The sequence below is a fragment of the Salmo salar genome, chromosome ssa21 (assembly GCF_905237065.1).
Source record: "Salmo salar chromosome ssa21, Ssal_v3.1, whole genome shotgun sequence".
Taxonomy (NCBI): Eukaryota; Metazoa; Chordata; class Actinopteri; order Salmoniformes; family Salmonidae; genus Salmo; species Salmo salar.
Genome location: NC_059462.1, coordinates 31,864,516 through 31,889,263, shown reverse-complemented (window position 1 = coordinate 31,889,263; position 24,748 = coordinate 31,864,516). Strand labels below are relative to the sequence as shown.

Genomic DNA, 24,748 nt, shown 5'->3' with positions numbered 1-24,748 from the left:
CCAACATCCCTTCCGCTAATTGGTCAACTTTTGCACATTCTTTGTTGTCCGAGTGAGAGAAATGCTGTAAATTAAAAGGACTCAATGTATTTGAAAGATGTTGAGGATGTTGAGGATTATAATAAATAATTGTTTGATGTCATACAAGCAAGCCAAACAACCTTGAGTCCATATCTGCACTTCACATTTCCATATCCTAAAACTCATGTCATATACAGTCCCAATGTTTATGATCACAATGTTTGATGTACAAGATGACATGGCGTCATACCAGTGGAGACTCCTCAGAGGAGGAAGGGGAGGACCATCCTCCTCAGTGAATTTCATAAAAATAATACAACTTTAAGAAAGTTAACCATTTTAGATAAAACGATACTAAATATATTCCTGTCACCAAATAATTGATTAAAACACACTGTTTTACAACGAAGTTCTACGGAATGGGGATAAACATACCTGAATTTATCCAATAGAAACTCTCGTTTGGAACTGTTGGATTAATGATTACACCCTAGATCAGCTAGATGCAGGCAAGAGTGCGCAGGTGGTATTGAATGTGTCACTGTCTACCGTGATTATTCAAATTTATCTCTCTGCCTGTGCACCTACGTTGTAAACTTTGTCGTGACTTTACGTTCATTAATCTGATGACGGTTACTTATCTAATCAACTATGTTTAATTGTTACCCAGTTAAATTAATCATGTAACAATTAACTCATTAGGAATTTGGGGCACCACGAGAGCGGTTCTTTAACTTGTTATGGATAGGGGGCAGTATTTTCACGGCCGGATAAAAAACGTACCCGATTTAATCTGATTATTACTCCTGCCCAGAAACTAGAATATGCATAGAATTATTAGCTTTGGATAGAAAACACTCCAAAGTTTCTAAAACTGTTTGAATGGTGTCTGTGAGTATAACAGAACTCATTTGGCAGGCCAAAACCTGAGAAGATTCCAAACAGGAAGCGCCCTCTCTGACTATTTCTTGGCCTTCTTGATCATTTCTATCCAAAACAGGGGATCTCTGCTGTAACGTGACATTTTCTAACACTCCCATAGGCTCTCAGAAGGTGCCAGAACATTGAATGATGACTTTGCAGGCCATGGCTGAAAAACAGTAGCGCATTTGGATAGTGGTCGATCTGAGAACAATGAGACTGGGGGCGCGTGCACGAGAAGACTCCATGTTTTAATTTTTTCGTCTTTGAACGAAAACAGGGTTTCCCGGTCGTAATATTATCGCTTTTTTACGAGAAAAATCGCATAAAAATTGATTTTAAACAGCGTTTGACATGCTTCGAAGTACGGTAATGGAATATTTTGAATTTTTTTGTCACGAAACGCGCCGGGCGCGTCACCCTTCTTTGCCCTTCGGATAGTGTCTTGAACGCACAACAAAACGCCGCTATTTGGATATAACTATGGATTATTTGGAACCAAACCAACATTTGTTATTGAAGTAGAAGTCCTGGGAGTGCATTCTGATGAAGAACAGCAAAGGTAATCCAATTTTTGTTATAGTAAATCTGAGTTTGGTGAGTACCAAACTTGGTGGGTGTCAAAATAGCTAGCCCGTGATGCCGGGCTATCTACTCAGAATATTGCAAAATGTGCTTTCACCGAAAAGCTATTGTAAAATCGGACACCGCGGTTGCATAAAGGAGTTCTGTATCTATAATTCTTAAAATAATTATGTTTTTTGTGAACGTTTATCGTGAGTAATTTAGTAAATTCACCGGAAGTGTTCGGTGGGAATGCTAGTTCTGAACGTCACATGCTAATGTAAAAGCTGGTTTTTGATATAAATATGAAATTGATTGAACAAAACATGCATGTATTGTATAACATCATGTCCTAGGAGTGTCATCTGATGAAGATCATCAAAGGTTAGTGCTGCATTTAGCTGTGGTTTTGTTTTTTGTGACATTATATGCTAGCTTGAAAAATGGGTGTCTGATTATTTCTGGCTGGGTACTCTGCTGACATAATCTAATGTTTTGCTTTCGCTGTAAAGCCTTTTTGAAATCGGACAGTGTGGTTAGATAAAGGAGAGTCTTGTCTTTAAAATGGTGTAAAATAGTCATATGTTTGAAAAATGGACGTTTTCGGATTTTCGAGGACTTTGTATTTCGCGCCACGCCCATCATTGGATATTGGAGCAGGTGTTCCGCTAGCGGAACGTCTAGATGTAAGAGGTTAAAGAGTTACCATCTCCCAAGTTAAACTCTAAAAGGTCTTTACCTATCACATCTATAAACAGTCAACTTATTAATCATAACCTCGTATCATATCATAATTCTAAACAGTCGTAACCTCCTTGGATCTGCAAAAACCCCAGTCTTACTTATGATTCAGTACTACACACATTGGTTGAATGATTTATTTACTAGCTAACTAAATGGTAACACAGAACAAACATACACACTTAATACAATAGGAAACGATCCCTAGTGGACTGACACAATATGGTGGATTTTTACACAATGACATGGAGAGGGAGAGAAAGAGAGACACTTATCGTTGATACATTTTAGAAACTATTCTCACAGTAATCATATAGTTTGCACACGAACCGCCGCCCATTTGGAGTAAGAACTCATGAATGTATTTACGTGTGAATGCCTTAGTTCACCGTTTATCTCTGTCGGAACCAGTCCTTCTTAGGAAGGTTGTTGTCCTTTCCACGGCATGCTTGTAAGGCTCTGATTGTCCAAAAGGGGTCGTTCACCCCTCCCACCTCTTTCGTTGTTCGCTCTGGAAGATGCTCCTTGGAAGATAGGCTAGCCAGCCGTGTCGACGGTTCCCATTGGTGACGAGAGTAGTAAAATACGGTGATTTGATAAGAGTAGTAGGATGGTCCCACTTAAATTCGCTTTTGTAGATATTTTATTTAGAACAGCTAAATCAGCTGTACCAGTGATTGTCTGAGAGGGGAGTTTTTGCCAAATCGTGTTGGTATTCAGGTTTCAAACCACTCTGGGCGTGAGCTTCAGCTCTACTCACCTCTCTGGTCTGGGAGGTGAGTTTATTTTCTTCACCTCATGTTGAGGTTCAAAGTTCAAACCATTTCAAACGTGTAGGTACCACTTCACGCTTTTCAGGTCTAATGTTAATTTCTTTACCAATCCTTTTATGCACTCTGAGAGACAAGGACAGTTCCGTCAGGCTGAGACGCTCTCTGACCTCTCTCAGGGCGTGGCTACCCAGTAACTAGAATATGCATATACTTATTATATATGGATAGAAAACACTCTAAAGTTTCTAAAACTGTTTGAATGGTGTCTGTGAGTATAACAGAACTCATTTGGCAGGCAAAACCCTGAGACATTTTCTGACAGGAAGTGGATACCTGATGTGTTGTATTGACTTTAAACCTATCCCATTGAAAAACACAGGGGCTGAGGAATATTTTGGCACTTCCTATTGCTTCCACTAGATGTCACCAGCCTTTACAAAGTGTTTTGAGTCTTCTGGAACGATGATGTCCCATTAGACACCTGGCGCGCGAGTTCATGTTGGGTACCCTCGTTCCAATACGTTATAAAAGAGTATGCATTCGTCCACCTTGAATATTATTCATGTTCTGGTTAAAAAAGGCCCTAATGATTTATGCTATACAACGTTTGACATGTTTGAACGAACGTAAATATATTTTTTCCCCTCGTTCATGACGAGAAGTCCGGCTGGCTTAGATCATGTGCTAACAAGACGGAGATTTTTGGACATAAATGATGAGCTTTTTTGAACAAAACTACATTCGTTATGGACCTGTGATACCTGGAAGTGACATCTTATGAAGAGAATCAAAGGTAATGGATTATTTACATAGTATTTTCGATTTTAGATCTCCCCAACATGACGTCTAGTCTGTATCGCAACACGTATTTTTCTGGGCGCAGTGCTCAGATTATTGCAAAGTGTGATTTCCCAGTAAGGTTATTTTTAAATCTGGCAAGTTGATTGCGTTCAAGAGATGTAAATCTATAATTCTTTAAATGACAATATAATATTTTACCAATGTTTTCTAATTTTAATTATTTAATTTGTGACGCTGACTTGACTGCCGGTTATTGGAGGGAAACGATTTCCTCAACATCAATGCCATAGTAAAACGCTGTTTTTGGATATAAATATGAACTTGATAGAACTAAAAATGCATGCATTGTCTAACATTAATGTCCTAGGAGTGTCATCTGATGGAGATTGTAAAAGGTTAGTGCATCATTTTAGCTGGTTTTATGGTTTTGGTGACCCAGTCTTTGAATTGACAAAACATTACACACAACTCTTGTAAATGTACTGTCCTAACATACTCTAAATTTATGCTTTCGCCGTAAAACCTTTTTCCAGTATTTGCTTTAGAACATGTTACAGTTTTGGCAGGGAGCCTCTATGTAGACGAAGCACATTCCTCTGAGTTTTTGAAGAGGGGGACCCTAGATCTCCTCTCCTTTAATTTACAACAGGGTGTGAGCTGTCAAACCGGCCCAGTTCCCTCCTCGCCTCTTCTGTGGGTGAGAGAAAGTCTGGTTACTTTCATCCGTTGCCAAGCTGATCTGACCCATTCGGATCCTCACAGGACAGTCATGACAACTCATTCATAGGCTAGGTTGTAGCAACCTCATGATGGGTATAGGGAAAATGTGAGTATCATGTATTTGCCTAAGCGTATTGATGTTACATTGAGCTGGGTGAATGGAATATGAATGACAGTCATGCAATATGCTGTAATAGAAGTAAGGCCATGCTCATAAAAAAAAGATAATCCTCCCTCATCTTAAACAGCATCGGCCGCCACTGTGTCATACCCTGGATTGTTCTGAATGGTATGAGCCTGTTTGTGTTATTGTGAACATTTTCCACAGAACATGCACCTGTATGCACATGATTCCTTTCTATGCTTACCAAAATAAAATGACTGTTTCTCTGAATTGCCTCGTGAAAGCCTAACTCTAAGATCCTATTTTAGAACTTAGCTAGTCATGTTGGCAATAGAACAAGCTTTCAAATCATGCCCACCTGACACAGATTGGGATTTATCATGGGCCGTTTTTGGATTGCGTAAACAACAACAATAATTTTGTGATGGCGGGGATGCAGGGTTGTGTTCCAAACAAAACAATTACAAGTGTGCCTGTTCTAGGTCCTCAACGGACCAGTTAGGACAGCTCATAAAAGCACCTTATAGATGAAGACTCTTCTTTGAGTCATAAATCCGCATTGAAATGACTTACTGTAGGAACTGTGCACACTTTGGAGAGGTGTGTGGCGACTTGAAGACACCAGTGAGTCCTCTCACTCAAACCCTTGTCATTTTCTTGTCTTATGTTGCACCTAACCCACATTTTCCAGGAATATTCTTATCATGTTAGTGAATGTATCCAGTCTTCTGTGGTGAATGCGGTGAAAAGTACAGTAAATGTAAAACGCACATAAAATCAAGTGAAATGTTTGGATTCAGTCTTGTGTCAGGTGACCTGTTGTCCTCACCTTTGGTCTGATAATTTCCCCATCATCTCCAAACTGTTCCCTTTCAACTGCTACCATGATTATGTGTATGATGTTCATATTTCTTCTGGAAGAAACATTTCAACTTTTCCCTATCCATATAGGCCAATTCCCCACGAGTGTAAAGGTTAAACAAATGAAATGCTGGTCTCATAAGCCTCCCCTGAGCGCTCATGCACATATATGAAATAAAGAGATGGAAGTGGAGGAGGAGGAGCAGGGTATATCAGAACCTGTTGGGAACATATTGATGACATAGGAAGTACAGCTGGGCTACTGCATATAAATGGTAACATGAATAGGTACTGTATGTACAGCATGATAATCAAGCTGCTATGTACACAGCTTGATAAGCTGTACTAAATGAAAGCTATACTATATGAAATGCAGCACTATACTGTATGCAGCAGAGTAGGGTAGGAGCAAAAGCCTGCACATCCAGTTCAGTAGCTCTCCAGGAGGAGGGCTGGCCACTTCATATGAACAGCATGTATAAGTGAAAGAATGGTCAAAACAAACCATACTGCTGCTAGTGAAATGTCAGTGTTTCAAGTAAAGAAATAACAAAAAATAAACCGTTTATTCCTAACCTTTATACTACCAATATAGAAATGTCATACTATAAATACATACTGTATACATGACTGATATCACAGAGAAAAACACAGGACTACAATGTTACCGGAGCGCACAGAGAGAGAGGAGAGAGAGAAAAGAGAGAAAAGAGAGGAGAGAAGAGGGGAGAGGGAGAGAAAGTGTGTGAGAGAAAGAGAGAAATGCTATGTCTTATGAGCACAACTTCCTAGGTGAAATCCTTTTCTTAATTTCTTTATTGTTCAGGGATAGGGTGATACCTCAATACACCGCAAAGCAATGAGCCTTAAGGAAAACTCTATATAAATGCAAATAAAAACACTAAATAATGCAAATCTCATAATTTTTTCTAACTTTATAGCAGGAAGTTGTTTGTTAGTTCACAGTGAAAACACTGTAGTCTGGCAGCTAATCCATCAATAGTGGACTAAAAAGCACTTTTCCTTGCTGCTTGCCCTTGCTTTTTAGACCAGGAGAAGGCTTATCTAAAGGACTCTACACACTACGCAAACGGAGCAACGGAGCTCTGTTTGCGTCACACTCTGCTTAGTTCTACATACATTTGTGTGGCTGAATGTTTGGAACGAACCTTGTATGACGCTCCGTTGTATGGCGCTCCCTTGTATGGCGCTCCCTTGTATGGCGCTCCCTTGTATGGCGCTCCCTTGTATGGCGCTCCCTTGTATGACGCTCCCTTGTATGACGCTCCATTGCTGTTTGTATAGCGTGTGTAGTGCCATTAATTAACAGTGTAACAGTAATGTTAATGGACACTATTATAACAGGCTGGTCAACAGGAGAACAACTGGGGACAGGACTAATTACACTAGGAATCAATACCTTCCTAACCACTGGCACTGTTTGTGTGTGTGTGTAGAATATCTATTTCTCGTCCAGTGTAAATCTAAACTTAACCACTGGCCATATTCATCACACTTTCTGCAACTCAACCCTACAATGATCTCAACCCCATCTCTGTGTAACCACAAACTGCCTGCTCTTAGCTTAGCCTGGTCCGACTGGTAGCTGTTGAAAACCAGGCCTTCAATTTTATGATTCTCCCCTGAGGCCTATCCAGCCTGTGCCATGTACTACACCAGGGCAGATGGTAGCGCTAAGCTGGATAATGGCATAGGAGTTCAAGATTTTATTCATAAATGTTTGGAATGTTTTAGTCCCCTCTTCTGTACAGTTATGCATTATGAAAATATGTTAATGTGTGTTTCTGCGTGTATGTGTGCCTGTGTGTCTGCGTTCATGTCGTGTGTGTGTGTGTGTGTGTGTTCTATAACAGCCTCTCTCTCAGTGTAGTGTAGTTTATTCCCAGTAGCCAGTGGGACCTGTAGGACCCTGCCTAGAGCAGCAGTGGTCCCAGAGGACTACTAGTGGGGTATTAATAGAACATTACAGGGCCTGCTTATGAATGTGTTTTCTAGCATGGAAACGCTGGTCCCTGGGGCCTGTCAGCTAAACCAGGTGTGTGGAGTGGCATTACTGGATCAATCTAGGATCCATTTGCCAACCCTAACCATTAATCAGTTAACCCTCACCTTAACCATTCACTTTGGCAGCAAATAGCAGCTGTAGTAGAACATTTTGAGAGATGAAAACAGACGTGGGGAAATTGATTTGGTTGTATAAGCAAAGCTCTGTGATCAAATGATAGGAAGTGAAATTAAACCATATCTACAGCACAGACACGCTGACGGGCGTATCTACAGCACAGACACGCTGACGGGTGTATCTACAGCACAGACACGCTGACGGGAGAATCTACAGCACAGACACGCTGACGGGAGAATCTACAGCACAGACACGCTGACGGGAGAATCTACTGCACAGACACGCTGACGGGAGTATCTACAGCACAGACACGCTGACGGGAGAATCTACAGCACAGACACGCTGACGGGAGCATCTACAGCACAGACACGCTGACGGGAGAATCTACAGCACAGACACGCTGACGGGAGTATCTACAGCACAGACACGCTGACGGGAGAATCTACAGCACAGACACGCTGACAGGAGAATCTACAGCACAGACACGCTGACGGGAGTATCTACAGCACAGACACGCTGACGGGAGAATCTACAGCACAGACACGCTGACGGGAGTATCTACAGCACAGACACGCTGACGGGAGTATCTACAGCACAGACACGCTGACGGGAGTATCTACAGCACAGACACGCTGACGGGAGCATCTACAGCACAGACACGCTGACGGGAGAATCTACAGCACAGACACGCTGACGGGAGTATCTACAGCACAGACACGCTGACGGGAGAATCTACAGCACAGACACGCTGACGGGAGTATCTACAGCACAGACACACTGACGGGAGAATCTACAGCACAGACACGCTGACGGGAGTATCTACAGCACAGACACGCTGACGGGAGAATCTACAGCACAGACACGCTGACGGGAGAATCTACAGCACAGACACGCTGACGGGAGTATCTACAGCACAGACACGCTGACGGGAGAATCTACAGCACAGACACGCTGACGGGAGTATCTACAGCACAGACACGCTGACGGGAGAATCTACAGCACAGACACGCTGACGGGAGTATCTACAGCACAGACACGCTGACGGGAGAATCTACAGCACAGACACGCTGACGGGAGAATCTACAGCACAGACACGCTGACGGGAGTATCTACAGCACAGACACGCTGACGGGCGGGAAACGCTTTGCTCCTACTCCTTCAAGATAAATCAGAGAACTATTGAACATGTTAATGTCAGAACTGTGGCCAAGCAAATCAGAAGTAGAAGTTAATTAGATCAGATATTAGCACCATAAGATACGTTAAGGTCTTTTAATGAGAATTTACCAGAGTAGCAGATGAAGCATTACTGTGAGGGACGGTTACAGTTCAGATTTGTCCAGAATAGAAAGACTGTGTGCAGAATGCAGTGGCTTCATAACAAGGTCTTGACCCTGAATGACGGTTACACGACAGGCTTGACACAGGCAGGACAAAGAGACTTGTCAGGGATGGATGGGCATAGCGTCCCAACAAGAGGAATGTACAGTATGTGTGTCAAACAGAGGAGAAGCCATCTCAACAGACCTGAGAGACCATCTACCCATTCACTACCAGACCACATATCACACCTAGACCCTAATCACAGATCTAAGACCAGTTCATGGTATACCCTATCCAAACATTACCATTGAGGTAAATATTTCTGACCCTGTTTAGTTAGTTACACCATCTCCTGCCTAGATTCCATGCAGAGCCAGCTGCAGGTGGCGCCACTGAGACAGGCTTTTGATGAACACACTGACAACACAACTTTATTAACCTCTATGGGCTAGGTGGGACGCAAGCGTCCCACCCGTGGTGCACTCCATCAACAGCAGGTGCATTTCAAGAGCGGCAAATTTGAATCCAAATAAATGTCAAAATTCAAATTTTTCAAACATACAACTATTTTACACCCTTTGAAAGATAAACATCTCCTTAATCTAACCACGTTTTACGATTTCAAAAAGGTTTTACGGCGAAAGCATAAATTTAGAGTATGTTAGGACAGTACATTTACAAGAGTTGTGTGTAATGTTTTGTCAATTCAAAGACAGGGTCACCAAAACCATAAAACCAGCTAAAATGATGCACTAACCTTTTACAATCTCCATCAGATGACACTCCTAGGACATTATGTTAGACAATGCATGCATTTTTAGTTCTATCAAGTTCATATTTATATCCAAAAACAGCGTTTTACTATGGCATTGATGTTGAGGAAATCGTTTCCCTCCAATAACCGGCAGTCAAGTCAGCACCACAAATTAAATAATTAAAATTAGAAAACATTGGTAAAATATTATATTGTCATTTAAAGAATTATAGATTTACATCTCTTGAACGCAATCAACTTGCCAGATTTAAAAATAACCTTACTGGGAAATCACACTTTGCAATAATCTGAGCACTGCGCCCAGAAAAATACGCGTTGCGATACAGACTAGCCGTCATGTTGGGGAGATCTAAAATCGAAAATACTATGTAAATAATCCATTACCTTTGATTCTCTTCATCAGATGTCACTTCCAGGTATCACAGGTCCATAACGAATGTAGTTTTGTTCAAAAAAGCTCATCATTTATGTCCAAAAATCTCCGTCTTGTTAGCACATGATCTAAGCCCGCCGGACTTCACTTCATGAACGAGGGGAAAAAATATATTTACGTTCGTTCAAACATGTCAAACGTTGTATAGCATAAATCATTAGGGCCTTTTTTAACCAGAACATGAATAATATTCAAGGTGGACGAATGCATTCTCTTTTATAACGTATTGGAACGAGGGTACCCAACATGAACTCGCGCGCCAGGTGTCTAATGGGCCATCATCGTTCCATGGCTCTTGTTCGGTCAGATCTCCCTCCAGAAGACTCAAAACACTTTGTAAAGGCTGGTGACATCTAGTGGAAGCAATAGGAAGTGCCAAAATATTCCTCAGCCCCTGTGTTTTTCAATGGCATAGGTTTAAAGGTAATACAACACATCAGGTATCCACTTCCTGTCAGAAAATGTCTCAGGGTTTTGCCTGCCAAATGAGTTCTGTTATACTCACAGACACCATTCAAACAGTTTTATAAACTTTAGGGTGTTTTCTATCCATATATAATAAGTATATGCATATTCTAGTTACTGGGTAGGATTAGTAACCAGATTAAATCGGGTACATTTTTTTATCCAGCCGTGCAAATACTGCCCCCTAGCCCCAACAGGTTAAGGATGGGGTTTAGTAGTTTGGGATGGAGACCTGTCCTTATGGACACCAAACTGCTAAAATAAGATCAGATAAAATGGGAATTAAATGTCCTTGTGGGGATATTTGTCTTGTTTTAATGAGAGATTGGAGGGGTGTCTGGGCCCAGCAGCAATGCAGGAGCCAGTGAACCATGGGATCTCCTGCCTCATTTAAAAGGATCAACACTTTAGTTTGGGGACATTGTACAACAATAGAGCAACAATGGACTGAAATTATTCTCAGAATCTCTGCAATTTATTTAATTTAGCCAATCCTTATTAACTAAGCCCTACTACACAAACACTGCCAAGTTTCAGATTTCTCTCTACAGTACTCACTGTTATTGTTCTTTCAGTGGGAGTTTTGTTGGAGCTGCATTGTTTTTCTGGCAGCCTAGCTGTTAAAACAAAGATAAATAACTCTTTGCGTCCCTGCAGAACACCAGTGTTGGTGTGGGGGATTGTCTGTCATGCTGCATTCAGCTTCTCCCAGCCAGGGAGGAGGACACTGATTGGTTTTCATTGTTCTCCTCTCAGCTAACATCAAGCCCAATTCTGCCTGTGAAATCCCCAATCTATAGCGCTCGGCTTCGCCTGGTTCAAAGAAATATACAACATTTGACACATGGGTTTTAAAAGCATAATGCTGTTTGTCTAGCAGAGTAAAAACAACATTGTAGAGTTGTTTTCTGATGAAGTGTGACATGTCTTAAGGCCTCTAATCCAACTACAACAGGTGAGAAACACACATCCATCTGGATGCCACACATACACTCAGGCACACCCACCCACCCACACTCAGGCACACCCACCCACCCACACTCAGGCACACCCACCCACCCACCCACCCACACTCAGGCACACCCACCCACCCCCCCACACTCAGGCACACCCACCCCCCCACACAGAGCAGAGAAACGGTTTCAGCAGCACGGACAGAGGCTGGAAGCATCCTAATACAACACCCCAGAAGTCAGTGTGAGAGACACCATAGGGCTGACTGGAAAGCTGACACATCACTCATCAACTCAATCATCATTCAATCTGTGACAGCAGCACAAACACTGGGGCTGTTATGTAGCACCTGCCTGGGTGAAGAGGGAGTAGTTTCCCTTTTATTGAACTGGGAGAACAATAACATATAACCTAGGGGCCACATCCCTGTGTCCCTGTAGAATCAATAGGACTATTTTAAACCTGAGGGATAGCACACACACACACATCTGAGCTTCTATAACCACATTCAGCAGCTGAGCAGAGACAAAGACAACATCATATCAATAGAGAAAGTAAATAGATTCACCTCTAAAGGCAACCAAAGGGTGATTTCATTATCTGGTGTGATTCATATTGGGTTTGCAGTAATGCAGCAGGTCAATGTAGCAGAATGGAACAGTAATGGGATCCAAAAGCCTGCTGAGGGCTCAATTCACCTGAGACAATCAATCTGCCTGGACCAAGGAATCTGTAGAGTTTTAAGGCATACTATGCCCTCAAATAAATGTTTAACCTCAGTCTCTACAAAATGAAATCAAGCCACTGCGTTTACAAATAACTGGGCTTAATTTTGACTGGATAAGTATTGTCAATTTGTGAATCTCATGTGAAACCACGTATTGTTCTTGTAATTGAAGGACGTAGATAAGCAGCCTAACTGATTTGCCACCCCAGGTAATCAACTTCTCACCGTTCAGCCTGCGTCCGTTGCGCAGAAAAAGGACTCCGTGCGTTATTTACGGTTAGGTTGTTGTCCTCCCACTCTTTTTTTCAACACAAGATTAACGGTTGATTAGCCGTCAGTTCACGTTGATTGAAAATCAAACTGCGTGCTATTTTCAAGCTATTATAAACGCAGACACGCATTTGGAAAAACACGCGTGCTGGTCTCGATTAAGAATGTAGGGCTACTGACCGTGCCTAATGTAGGCCGACATTAAGTATCTATAGGCTATTGATCAACTGTAATCTTTCATTTAGGCTACTGTGTTCTGGCTACAGTTTGGCGCGGGTGGAATGAGGAAAGCATCTGCGACACACGTTTCACAAGTGTGACAGCTTTTAGCCGATAAATAAATAAACATGTAAACTAATTTAGGATAATATTAAACTTTTAAGTGTTCTCCAAAGTCAGGCGCAGATAAAATCTCTCACCTTGATTGCCGTGGCTGGAAGGAGTGAAGACAATCCGCAGAAAGAGGAAAACGAGGCAGAGTTTTTCTCCTAATGTCATTTCTGTACCATCCACAGGCTGCCCAGCACCGCGCCGAGCAGGAGACTATCCACGAGAAGAAACCTGGTCACAAAGTGCCTTTAGATTCCAAGCGAAGCGTCTTTCCTCTCCCCAGACCCTCCTCACATTCAGTCCCCGCTGGAAAGCGCTGACAGACGGCTGTACTGGAAGAAATCCGTCGCATGACCCGGTGGAGAGCTGAGGAACGATGGTGAAGTTCACACCGCGGCAAAAACTAACATCAAGACGAAATGTAGGCTCACAGTATTCCTAGAGCAATGCTCAACGAATAAATACTAGATCATGAAAACTTTGCGTTCCGTGTCAGAACCTACTCTATTTCACTGTTTTGACAAGACCTCTAATCAAACATTCCTCATCAGCTGCATTATCTTATTTCCTAGTTTCATCCAAGTGCATGCGTGATTCTTTCATGGGGGGAAATGGAAGACGCCAGGATGTGGTTCGTGACAGAAAGTTCCGAACTTCAAGTGGCGCGGTATCAGTTGGTCAGTGTGAGCACGCGTAGTGCCTCTGTAGCCCGTTCCGTGCCAGCCTGTACTGACTGCTGCAGCAGACAACGGTAAAACTCCCGTCAACGACAGAGTGGAGAGAAAGACAGCGTCTGTGCTCGGCGCTAGAGGGTGTTAGCTGACAACACAACGGCAGTGTGCATGGCAGCCAGCTACTTGTGTGTGTTATCCAGCTGTGCATCAGCATTTCTTCTGGTTATCGATGGCCAGTGTTGTTACTGCTATTCCAGGTAGACTTGAATTGCAAATTATCTTTGTGGAAGGAATTTTAATATGCAATATAATGTGGAGTGTAGGCCTATCCTAAATGGCAAATTAATATATATATTGTTACAACCCTTGGTTGTTCCTTTATGATCTAGTCAGGTCATTACAATATATTCCCCCATTTTTAACGACATTAGCTATGCCTAGGCCTACAACATTTTTACATTTGGAAAATCAATTTAGAAGGTCAGGGCACAAATTTTCACAGTAGGTTACTTTAATGTAGGCTTACAGTAAATGTACTGTAAAAGTGACTTCAAGATGTACTGTCAAGGTGGCTTCAAGTTTATAATTTAAATTGTTCATTTGGAAAACATTGAATGTATGTTGCCCCTAGACCTAGGTTCAGTTTAGTGTTTTCCCCCTAATGGTTAATGTTAAGCTGATCCTATTTATTTATTTTATTTAACCTTTATTTAACTAGGCAAGTCAGTTAAGAACACATTCTTATTTACAATGACGGCCTACCCCGGCTAAACCCATTACAATGCTGGACCAATTGTGCGCTGCCCTATGGGACTCCCAATCACGGCTGGTTGTGATACAGCCTGGAATCGAACCAGGGTCTGTAGTGACGCCTCTAGCACTGAGATGCAGTGACTGCGCCACACAGGAGCCCTCATCCCAAATCTGTTCCTACAGACAACTTCCACCCAGTGGCTCTTCAAAAACATAGTGCCATTCCGGCCAACAACAATGTCAGCCACGTCTACAGAAGGTCTTCATCCCATCACGATGGACACCTCATGGAGTAAATTAGCAAACTGCTCCTCGCTTCGTGGGGTTAAACAAAGCAACACTCTCTCCTGTCATGAGGCCAGTCAATCAGTCCAAGGGACAACAGTCAGAACCACTACTCTCAGAACCAATCAGAAACAATGTCAGTCAGAACCACTCAGCTCAAAGCCAATCAGAAACACTGTCTGTTCTAGCCACTGTCCATCCCTGCCACTGAGGACTTGGGATTTGAACCCACGTCACAACAACGGAATGTACTCCGCAAAGCTCCACCAATACAATTGACCCATACAAGCCAAGGCATTTGTAGGTCCAGGACGACAGCTCAAGGTGGTGGCATGACTGCACAATGCTAATTCTTTGTTGTTGTTAGTTCATGTTGGCAAAAGTAGAACCAGGCAGGCAGGCTAGAGAATATACCTGTATGTATAAGAATGAATAAAGCAATTAATGTGACCGTCCAGATGTATGACAGCAATAAGCCACTGGGTAAGTGATACGATGGTGATATGGGTTCAGGGAGATCGTTCAAGATTGACGTCGAAATAGGACATCTATCAATGTCCTGAGGACATATGGAAATGCCTTCAAAACTGGTCACCGTACCCCATGACTCTGGATCAGAAGGTTGCGTGTTCAATCCCAGTCGTGGACACTGATTTTTAAATTTTTTGTTTTAATCCTATCCCAAACCTTAACCTAAACCATTCAGAATGAGTGCCTAAACTTAATGTTTTAACCTTACCCCAAACCTTAATGGTGCACTTTACAGAAATTGGTCCGCAATTTCCTGGTTGCAAAAATTCTAATAGTTAGCCTAATTTCAGTTAATGTGACCAAACAAGCAAGTATAGTGTAGAGAATCATTTTACCATCAAAACGCTATGAAATATCTTTTCCATAACCTAAAAATATTGTATTTTCAGCTGTTTGGAGCTGGTGTACAAAAAGTAAAAGATGCAAAAACGAAATTTAAGAACAGGAAGCATAGAAGTAGCGCACATAGAACAGATCTACTGCTTTCAATGAGAATGACAGATCTATTACTCACATTTCTATGTTAATTTTGTCAGCCCCTAAAAAGTTACATATTGCAGCTTTAATCCTCGGAATGAGTGCTTAAACTTAACCCTTAACTTCGAAATTTGACGTTTAGAGTAATGGAACGATACAGGTAGAATAAATCTCTTTAGAATGGCTTGGCAGCCAAAGTTTTTGCATTTATTTTTGATAATACCAATTACCCCACTGAAGACATTCTTTTAAAAAGTATACTCGGTCATAACAGACTTTATATGGGCCAAGTACAATTCATAGCATAAAAGCAAAGTTTTACATCTTCCTGAGTCTCAGGGTGGTTTTAACCTTCCAGACTTGGAATTGTATCAACTCGCTACCTAAGGCTTTTACTTGGAATATAGTTAAATGCACTAAAGAGGAACAATGGGTAAAAATTTAAGATGTGCATTCTCATCCCCATAATCTTTTCACGTGTCTATTTTTAAAGGATAAAGCTAATAACATTAACAACTTCATAGTTAACAATATGGAAGAAAATGAAACATATTTTACAAGAACCAATATCACTCCCTGGAAACAAAACCCTATGGAACAATACTTGGATAGCTTTACAGAATTCATCGATACATTGGCCCACATGGAAAACTAAAGGCATAGAAACCGTAAATGACATGGTAATAGGAAATACATTTATTTCCATGATAGCTTTAAAAAGCAATTTTGGGTTGAACAATGTAGATATTTTAAAATGTATCCAACTTGAGTTTTAATCACAAAATGTTGATTTTAAATCTTTTCAACATCAGAGCAATCTCGAAGGAATCCTATTTGAGTCAGGAAATGATATTCATATAATAGGTTAGCTATACTAAACCTTGCAGAGAGCCTATCCAATGACAATCTTCCCCCAAAAAATGTTTAAGTATTGGAACCAAGATAGAAAAATAACAAATATTGGCACAAGATGGCGGGAATGATGGAACATAACTAATGAGGTTACAGTGAACGAAAATGTATGCTTAATCCAGTATAAATTAATGTATATAAATCATTTTTTATACAAGATAAAATGAACAAATTCTACAGCACAATGGCAGAGTCATGTCCAAAGTGTAAAACTACTAATAACTCAATAATTCATGCCTTCTTGGAATGTTACTAATCAAACGTTATGAGCAGAGTTGGATAGATGGATGACAGAGGTAGAGTGCATTCGGAAAGTATTCAGACCCCTTCACTTTTTCCACATTTTGTTACGTTACAGCCTTTTTCTAAAATGTATACTTTTTTCCCCCCTCATAAATCTAAATACAATACCCCATAATGACAAAGCAAAAACAGGTTTTAAGATTTTATTTTGCAAATGTATTACAAATACAAAACAGTTACCTTATTAACATAAGTATTCAGACCCTTTGCTATGAGACTCAAAATTGAGCTCAGGTCCATCCTGTTTCCATTGATCATCCTTAAGATGTTTCTACAACTTGATTGGAGTCCACCAGTAGTAACTTCAATTGATTGGACATGATTTGGAAAGGCACACACCTGTTTATATAAGGTCCCACAGTTGGCAGTGCATGTCAACCAGATACTATGGCGGTGAAGAACATGGCTGACGTTTTACCTTCTCCCAACCAATTGTGCTGTTTGTTAGTTTTTTTGCGTTTTGTGTATCTTATTTTTTAACTTATTGGGTACATAATGTTGCTGCTACCATCTCTTATGAAAAAAAATAACTTCTGGACATCAGAACAGCGATTACTGACTACGGACTGGAAGAAATGTTTTCCTTTAACGAGTCTGACGAGAAGGATATCCTGCTTTCACTGGAACAGGCCCAGATCCCCGCCTTTTGTTTAAAGAAAAGATGCAGGAAAAGGGATCGCAGATCCGGCATCCTTCTGTAGATCCGTAGGCAAGCGAGTAAACTCCCACTACCATCCTTTCTTCTTGCTAACGTGCAATCATTGGATAATAAAATTGATGACCTACTATTAAGATTATCCTACCAACGGGACATTAAAAACTGTAACATCTTATGTTTCACCGAGACGTGGCTGAACGAAGATACGGACAATATAGAGCTAGCTGGATTTTCCATGCACCGGCAGAACAGAGACGCTACCTCTGGTAAGACGGGGTGGGGGTGTGTGTTTATTTGTCAATAACAGCTGGTGCACAATGTCTAATATTAAAGAAGTCTCAAGGTATTGCTCGCCTGAAGAAGAGTACCTTATGATAAGCTATAGACCATACAATCTACCAAGAGAGTTCTCATCTATATTATTCCTAGCTGTCTATTTACGACGACAGAACGAAGCTGGCATTAAGACCACTCTCAACCAACTCTATAAGGCCATAAGCAAAGAAGAAAATGCTCACTCAGAAGCTGCGCTCTTAGTGGCCGGGGACTTTAATGAAGGCAAACTTAAATCAGTTTTACCAAATTTTTACCAGCATGTCATATGTGCAACCACAGGAAAACAAATCCTAGACCACCTTTAGTCCACACACAGAGATGCATACAAAGCTCTCCCCCGCCCTCCATTTGGCAAATCTCACCATAATTCTATCCTCCTGATTCCCGCTTACAAGCAAAAACTACAGCAGGAAATACCAGTGACTCACTCAATATGGAAGTGGTCAGATGACACGGATGCTACACTACAGGACTGTTTTGCTAGCTCAGACTGGAATATGTTCCGGGATTCATCCAATGGCATTGAGGAATATACCACCTTAGTCATCAGCTTCATCAATAAGTGCATCGACGACATCGTCCCCACAGTGACTGTACGTACAGTTCCCAACCAGAAGCCATGGATTACAGGCAACATCCGCATCGAGCTAAAGGCTAGAGCTGCCGCTTTCAAGGAGCGGGAGACTAATCCGAACGCTTATAAGAAATCCCGCTATGCCTTCAGACAAACCATCAAGCAAGCAAAGTGTCAATACAGGATTAAGATTGAATCATACTACACAGGCTCTGATGCTCGTCGGATGTGGCAGGGCTTCAAAACTATTACGGACTACAAAGGGAAACACAGACGCAAGCTGCACTGGTGATGTGAGCCTACCAGACGAGCTAAATGCCTTTTATGCTCACTTCGAGGCAAGCAACAGTGAAGCATGCATGAGAGCACCAGCTGTTCTGGTTGACTGTATGATATAGCTATCGATAGCCGATGTGAACAGGTCAACAATCACAAAGCTGCTGGGCCAGACGGATTACCAAGACGTGTAATCAAAGCATGCGCGGACCAACTGGCAAGTGTCTTCACTGACATTTTGAACCTCTCCCTAATCGAGTCTGTAATACCTACATGTTTCAAGCAGACCACCATAGTCCCTGTGCCCAAGGAAGCGAAGGTAACCTGCCCAAATTATTACCGCCCCGTGGCACTCACGTCGGTAGCCATGAGGTGCTTTGAAAGGCTGGTCATGGCTCACATCAACAGCATCCTCCCGGACACCCTAGACCCACTCAATTTCGCATACCGCCCCAACAGATCCACAGATGATGCAATCTCAATTGCACTCCACACTGCCCTTTCTCACCTGGACAAAAGGAACACCTATGTGAGAATGCTGTTCATTGACTACAGCTCAGCGTTCAACACCATAGTGCCCACGAAGCTCATCACTAAGCTAAGGACTCTGGGACTAAACACCTCCCTCTGCAACTGGATCCTGGACTTTCTGACAGGCCGCCCCCAGGTGGTAAATGTAGGCAACAAAATATCTGCCATGTTGATCCTTAACATTGGAGCCCCTCAGGGGTGTGTACTTAGTCCTCTCTTGTACTCCCTGTTCACCCACGACTGCGTGGCCAACCACGACTCCAACACCATCATTAAGTTTGCTGACGACACATCAGTGGTAGACCTGATCACCGACAATGATGAGACGGCCTATAGGGAGGAGGTCAGAGACCTGGCAGTGTGGTGCTAGCACATCAACCTCTCCCTCAATGTGATCAAGACAAAGGAGCTGATTGTGGACTACAGGAAAATGAGGGCTGATCAGGCCCCCATTCTCATCGACGGGGCTGTAGTGGAGCAGGTTGAGAGCTTCAAGTTCCTTGGTGTACACATCACCAACAAACTATCATGGTACAAACATACCAAGACAGTCGTGAAGAGGGCATGACAAAACCTTTTCCGCCTCAGGACACTGAAAAGATTTGGCATGGGTAGATTTGGCATGGCTCCCCAGATCCTCAAAAGGTTCTACAGCTGCACCATCGAGAGCATCCTGACCGGTTGCATCACCGCCTGGTATGGCAACTGCTCGGCATCTGACCGTAAAGTTCTACAGAGGGTAGTGCTGGGGCTGGAGGCTGGGTAGTGCTGGGGCTGGAGGCTGGCTCAGAGCTCTGCAGTGCGGCTACGCTATAGGCCCTGCTAACCCTCCTGGACGTGAGAACCTGGAGCTACACTGAACATACAGTTGAAGTTTACATACACCTTAGCCAAATACATTTAAACCCAAATACATTTAAACTCTCAAAATTCCCTGTCTTAGGTCAGTTAGGATCACCACTTTATTTTAAGAATGTGAAATGTTAGAATAATAGTAGAGAGAATGATTTATTTCAGCTTTTATTTATTTCATGACATTCCCAGTGGGACAGAAGTTTACATACACTCAATTAGTATTTGGTAGCATTGCCTTTAAATTGTTTAACTTGGGTCAAATGTTTCAGGTAGCCTTCCACAAGCTTCCCACAATAAGTTTGGTGAATTTTGGCCCATTCCTCTTGACAGAGCTGGTGTAACTGAGTCAGGTTTGTAGGCCTCCTTGCTCGCACGCTTTTTCAGTTCTGCCCACAAATTTTCTACAGGATTGAGGTCATGGCTTTGTTATGGCCACTCCAATACCTTGACTTTGTTGTCCTTAAGCCATTTTGCCACAACTTTGGAAGTATGCTTGGGGTCATTGTCCATTTGGAAGACCCATTTGCAACCAAGCTTTAACTTCCTGACTGATGTCTTGAGATGTTGCTTCAATATATCCACATCATTTTCCTGCCTCATGATGCCATCTATTTTGTGAAGTGCACCAATCCCTCCTGCAGCAAAGCACCCCCACAACATGATGCTGCCACGCCCGTGCTTCACGGTTGGGATGGTGTTCTTCGGCTTGCAAGCCTCCCCCTTTTTCCTCCAAACATAACGATGGTCATTATGGCCAAACAGTTCTATTTTTGTTTCACCATACCAGGGGACATTTCTCCAAAAAGTATGATCTTTGTCCCCATGTGCAGTTGCAAACCGTAGTCTGGCTTTTTTATGGCGGATTTGGAGCAGTGGCTTCTTCCTTGCTGGGCAGCCTTTCAGGTTATGTCGATATAGGACTTGTTTTACTGTGGATATAGATATGTTGTACCTGTTTCCTCCAGCATCTTCACATGGTCCTTTGCTGTTGTTCTGGGAATGATTTGCACTTTTTGCACCAAAGTACGTTCATCTCTAGGAGACAGAACGCGTATCCTTCCTGAGCAGTATGACGGCTGCGTGGTCCCATGGTGTTTATATTTGCGTACTATTGTTTGTACAAATGAATGTTGTACCTTCGGGCGTTTGGAAATTTCTCCCAAGGATGAACCTGATTGCTCCCAAGGATGAACCAAAGATGAACCTGAGGTCTTGGCTGATTTCTTTAGATTTTCCCATAATGTCAAGCAAAGAGGCACTGAGTTTGAAGGTGGGCCTTGAAATACATCCACAGGTACACCTCCAATTGACTCAAATTATGTCAATTAGCCTATCAGAAGATTCTATAGCCATGACATTTTCTGGAATTTTCCAAGCTGCTTAAAGGCACAGTCAACTTAGTGTATGTAAACTTCTGACCCACTGGAATTGTGATACAGTGAATTATAAGTGAAATAATCTGTCTTTAAACAAGTGTTGTAAAAATTACTTGTGTCATGCACACAGTAGATGTCTTAACCGACTTGCAAAAACTGTAATTTGTTAAATAGAAATGTGTGGAGTGGTTGAAAAACGAGTTTTAATGACTCTAACCTAAGTGTATGTAAACTTCTGACTTCAACTGTATATAACCTCATTATTGTTATTCTTATTGTGTTACTTTTTTATTATTACTTTTTATTTTAGTCTACTTTTCTGAACTCTTCTTGAACTGCTTAGTTGGTTAAGGGCTTGTAAGTAAACATGTCATTGTAAAGTCTACACTTGTTGTATTCGGTGCATGTGCCAAATAAAGTTTGATTTGATGTCGGAGCAAAAACCAAGCCATGACGTCGAAGGAATTGTCCGTAGAGCTCCGAGACAGGATTGTGTAGAGGGCATTGGTCAGTGAGGTGACCAAGAATCCGATGTTCACTCTGACAGAGCTCCAGAAATCCTCTGTGGATATGGGAGAACCTTCCAGAAAGACAACCATCTCTGCAACACTACACCAATCAGGCGTTTGTGGTAGATTGGCCAGACGGAACCCACTCCTCAGTAAAAAGCACATGACAGCCCATTTGGAGTTTGCGATGCTCCCCATCCAACCTGACAGAGCATGAGAGGATCTACAGAGAAGAATGGGAGAAACTCCCCAAATACAGGCATACCAAGCTTGTAGCATCATACCCAAGAAGACTAGGCTGTAATCGCTGGCAAAGATGCTTCAACAAAGTACTGAGTAAAGGGTCTGAATACTTATGTAAATGTGATTTTTAGTTTTTTTATTTTGAATAATTGGGCAAACATTTCTAAAAAACGTTTTTTGCTTTGTCATTATGAGTTTTGCGTGTAGATTGATGAGGGGAAATAACAATACATTTTAGAAAAGGATGTAACGTAACAAAGTGGAAAAAGTAAAGGTGTCTTTCCGAATACATTGTATTGTATTGTAAATGTACTTTTAATTCGTCTGTCTGTATATTTCAAGACATGACATATGAGGGTGGAGTGAGATACCCGATGGGTTTGACAACAATACTCTTCTCATCAATTATCTTTAAAAAAGTATACTCAAACTGGAAATCATCCAATCCTCTGTCATTCACACAATGGAAAGGTCAAATGCTTTATTGTCTCAAAATTGAAAGAGCATTGGCGACGGAGACCAATTTGAGTCCATGTGGCAGAAAGTGATAAGGGCGCTGGAGATACGGGTGGGGGCTAGTGGGTCTGGGCAGGTATGATGTTTGCATGATGTAGTCATTTGTATGTGTATGTTTGTATTGTTTATAAAATATTAACTAAAATCTTTACAAAAATACATGGAATGATACAGAGCAGCAGGGGCAACAAAAATACTTGGAAATGTGATATTTTGGAGCAACTTAGAAATGTGAAGTTTGGAGGAAGTGGATGAGTGTATAATTCTGAAGTGATACTGTGAGAACTCTCTGCCCTGGGGGATGTGGGGCTTTAGAATGATGCCTCATAAATTCATTATGGTTATGGATATGGCCAGTTGGACAGAGAAAGTGAAGAGTTTCAGAATCATATTCAGTGGCTGATGATTGCATTATTTGAACTTAGTATGACAATCCAATTAATTAAAACTGTTTTTTTCTTCTGTTATTTATCATCTTGGACAAACAATAACCGTTTTCTGTGAAAATAGTTAAGATAGTTAAGATCATAATGAATTCACAAGGTCTTAATTCATTAATTATTAATTAATAATTCATTATCTTGTTTTCTTCATTTATAGCAGGCGTCTCCAACAGGTCGATCGCAGTAGCTCGCAGCACACCTATGAGTAACTTGCCAAACAATTCTGAAAATTCATGCAATTTTCACGTGTTCCACCGCAAACTATCATAAACAAATCTCACAAGTATCACAAGCTCCCAGCTACTATCTAATCAATGCAACATTATCCCACCCCTAGTTAGACACTATTGGCTTAAAAAGCCAAACCTAACACAATGTCTGCCAATTAATTTCCATCAATATTGCCCGTCTGTCTGTGGGGTGCGCGCGTTTGTCGATCAATCAGTGTGTAGGCAATTTATGTTATAACCATCTTGTGGGTTGACAGAAATACTTTCCACAAAACCTTCTCAATTAAATGTAAACTGCAAAGTAGGCTAACCTGGCAGAAGTATAACATGAGTAAGTATATAATTCGCATCTATTAATTGTTATTTGCACCAGGAGTACAGAACCATTGCTATACCAGCACATTAGACAGCACATTCCTCACTCGCTAGAGACACAATTAAAGGGCCAGATGCGCTCTTCCAGACCTAAAAAAAAAACATTCTGATGTGATTTAATCATTGATATGGACTCAGAATATCCAATTTCGTTTGTATCTAAAACTAGGAAAAATAAAACTGATATATTTTGGGGGAGGAAATGCAGATTTTAAAGGGCACCCTTTAGAGTTGTTTATTAACCATTATTTTACCAGAACATAGCACTACTTTGTCTTTTACACTAAGGACTGGGGAGGAGATGCAGGGGAAAAGATAAGAAGATGCCTATTTGAAAGCTAGAAAATAATTAGTAGGTCATGGCATGTTGAATTTTTTTAAAGTAGCACTCATGCTAGAAAAGGTTGAAGACCCCTGATTTACAGAATGTATGCACCCATGCTACTTATTTGCATATGTGAAGTAGACATGGAAAATTAGTGTAAAGTAAAGTGGGAAATACAAAAATAAAATGACGTAAATAATAGAAATAGGATTGTACTCCGATAAGGGAGGGGTTTGTGATGGTTCAGAATTATAATAACAAAATTAACAAATTGAGATTATAAAAAATGGTGGAGTTGAGAAAAGGTCCCATCCTATGAGAGTCTGTAGAGAGCTGCTGTAGTAGGAGGAAATAAAGTGTGGCTGTAGCTAGCAGGGCAAGCTAACTGGGATCCATGCATCTCCTCTGCTTTATAGAGAGAGAACACTTTGTGTGTGTGTGTGTGTGTGTGTGTGTGTGTGTGTGTGTGTGTGTGTGTGTGTGTGTGTGTGTGTGTGCGTGCGTGTATGTGTGATCCAGAACACTTTCTGCCAAGCCATACTGATCTATAGATAGTACAGGAACAAGCCTAGATCAGCACAACTGATAGCAAGAATAAGAGTTTTACCTCATTAAAACAA

At 41.6% G+C, this 24,748-nt stretch overlaps 1 protein-coding gene across 1 annotated transcript in view; it reads right to left on the bottom strand.

The window, feature by feature from the left end:
* LOC106582188 (ephrin type-A receptor 6) overlaps positions 1–13,766 on the bottom strand; it is a 218,615-nt gene extending 204,849 nt beyond the window's left edge. Inside the window, exon 1 of the mRNA XM_014165015.2 lies at positions 13,036–13,766. Coding sequence (XP_014020490.1) covers positions 13,036–13,114 — 79 coding nt within the window. The 5' untranslated portion in view covers positions 13,115–13,766. The remainder of the gene's footprint in view (positions 1–13,035) is intronic.
* Between the last annotated feature and the right edge of the window lie 10,982 nt (positions 13,767–24,748).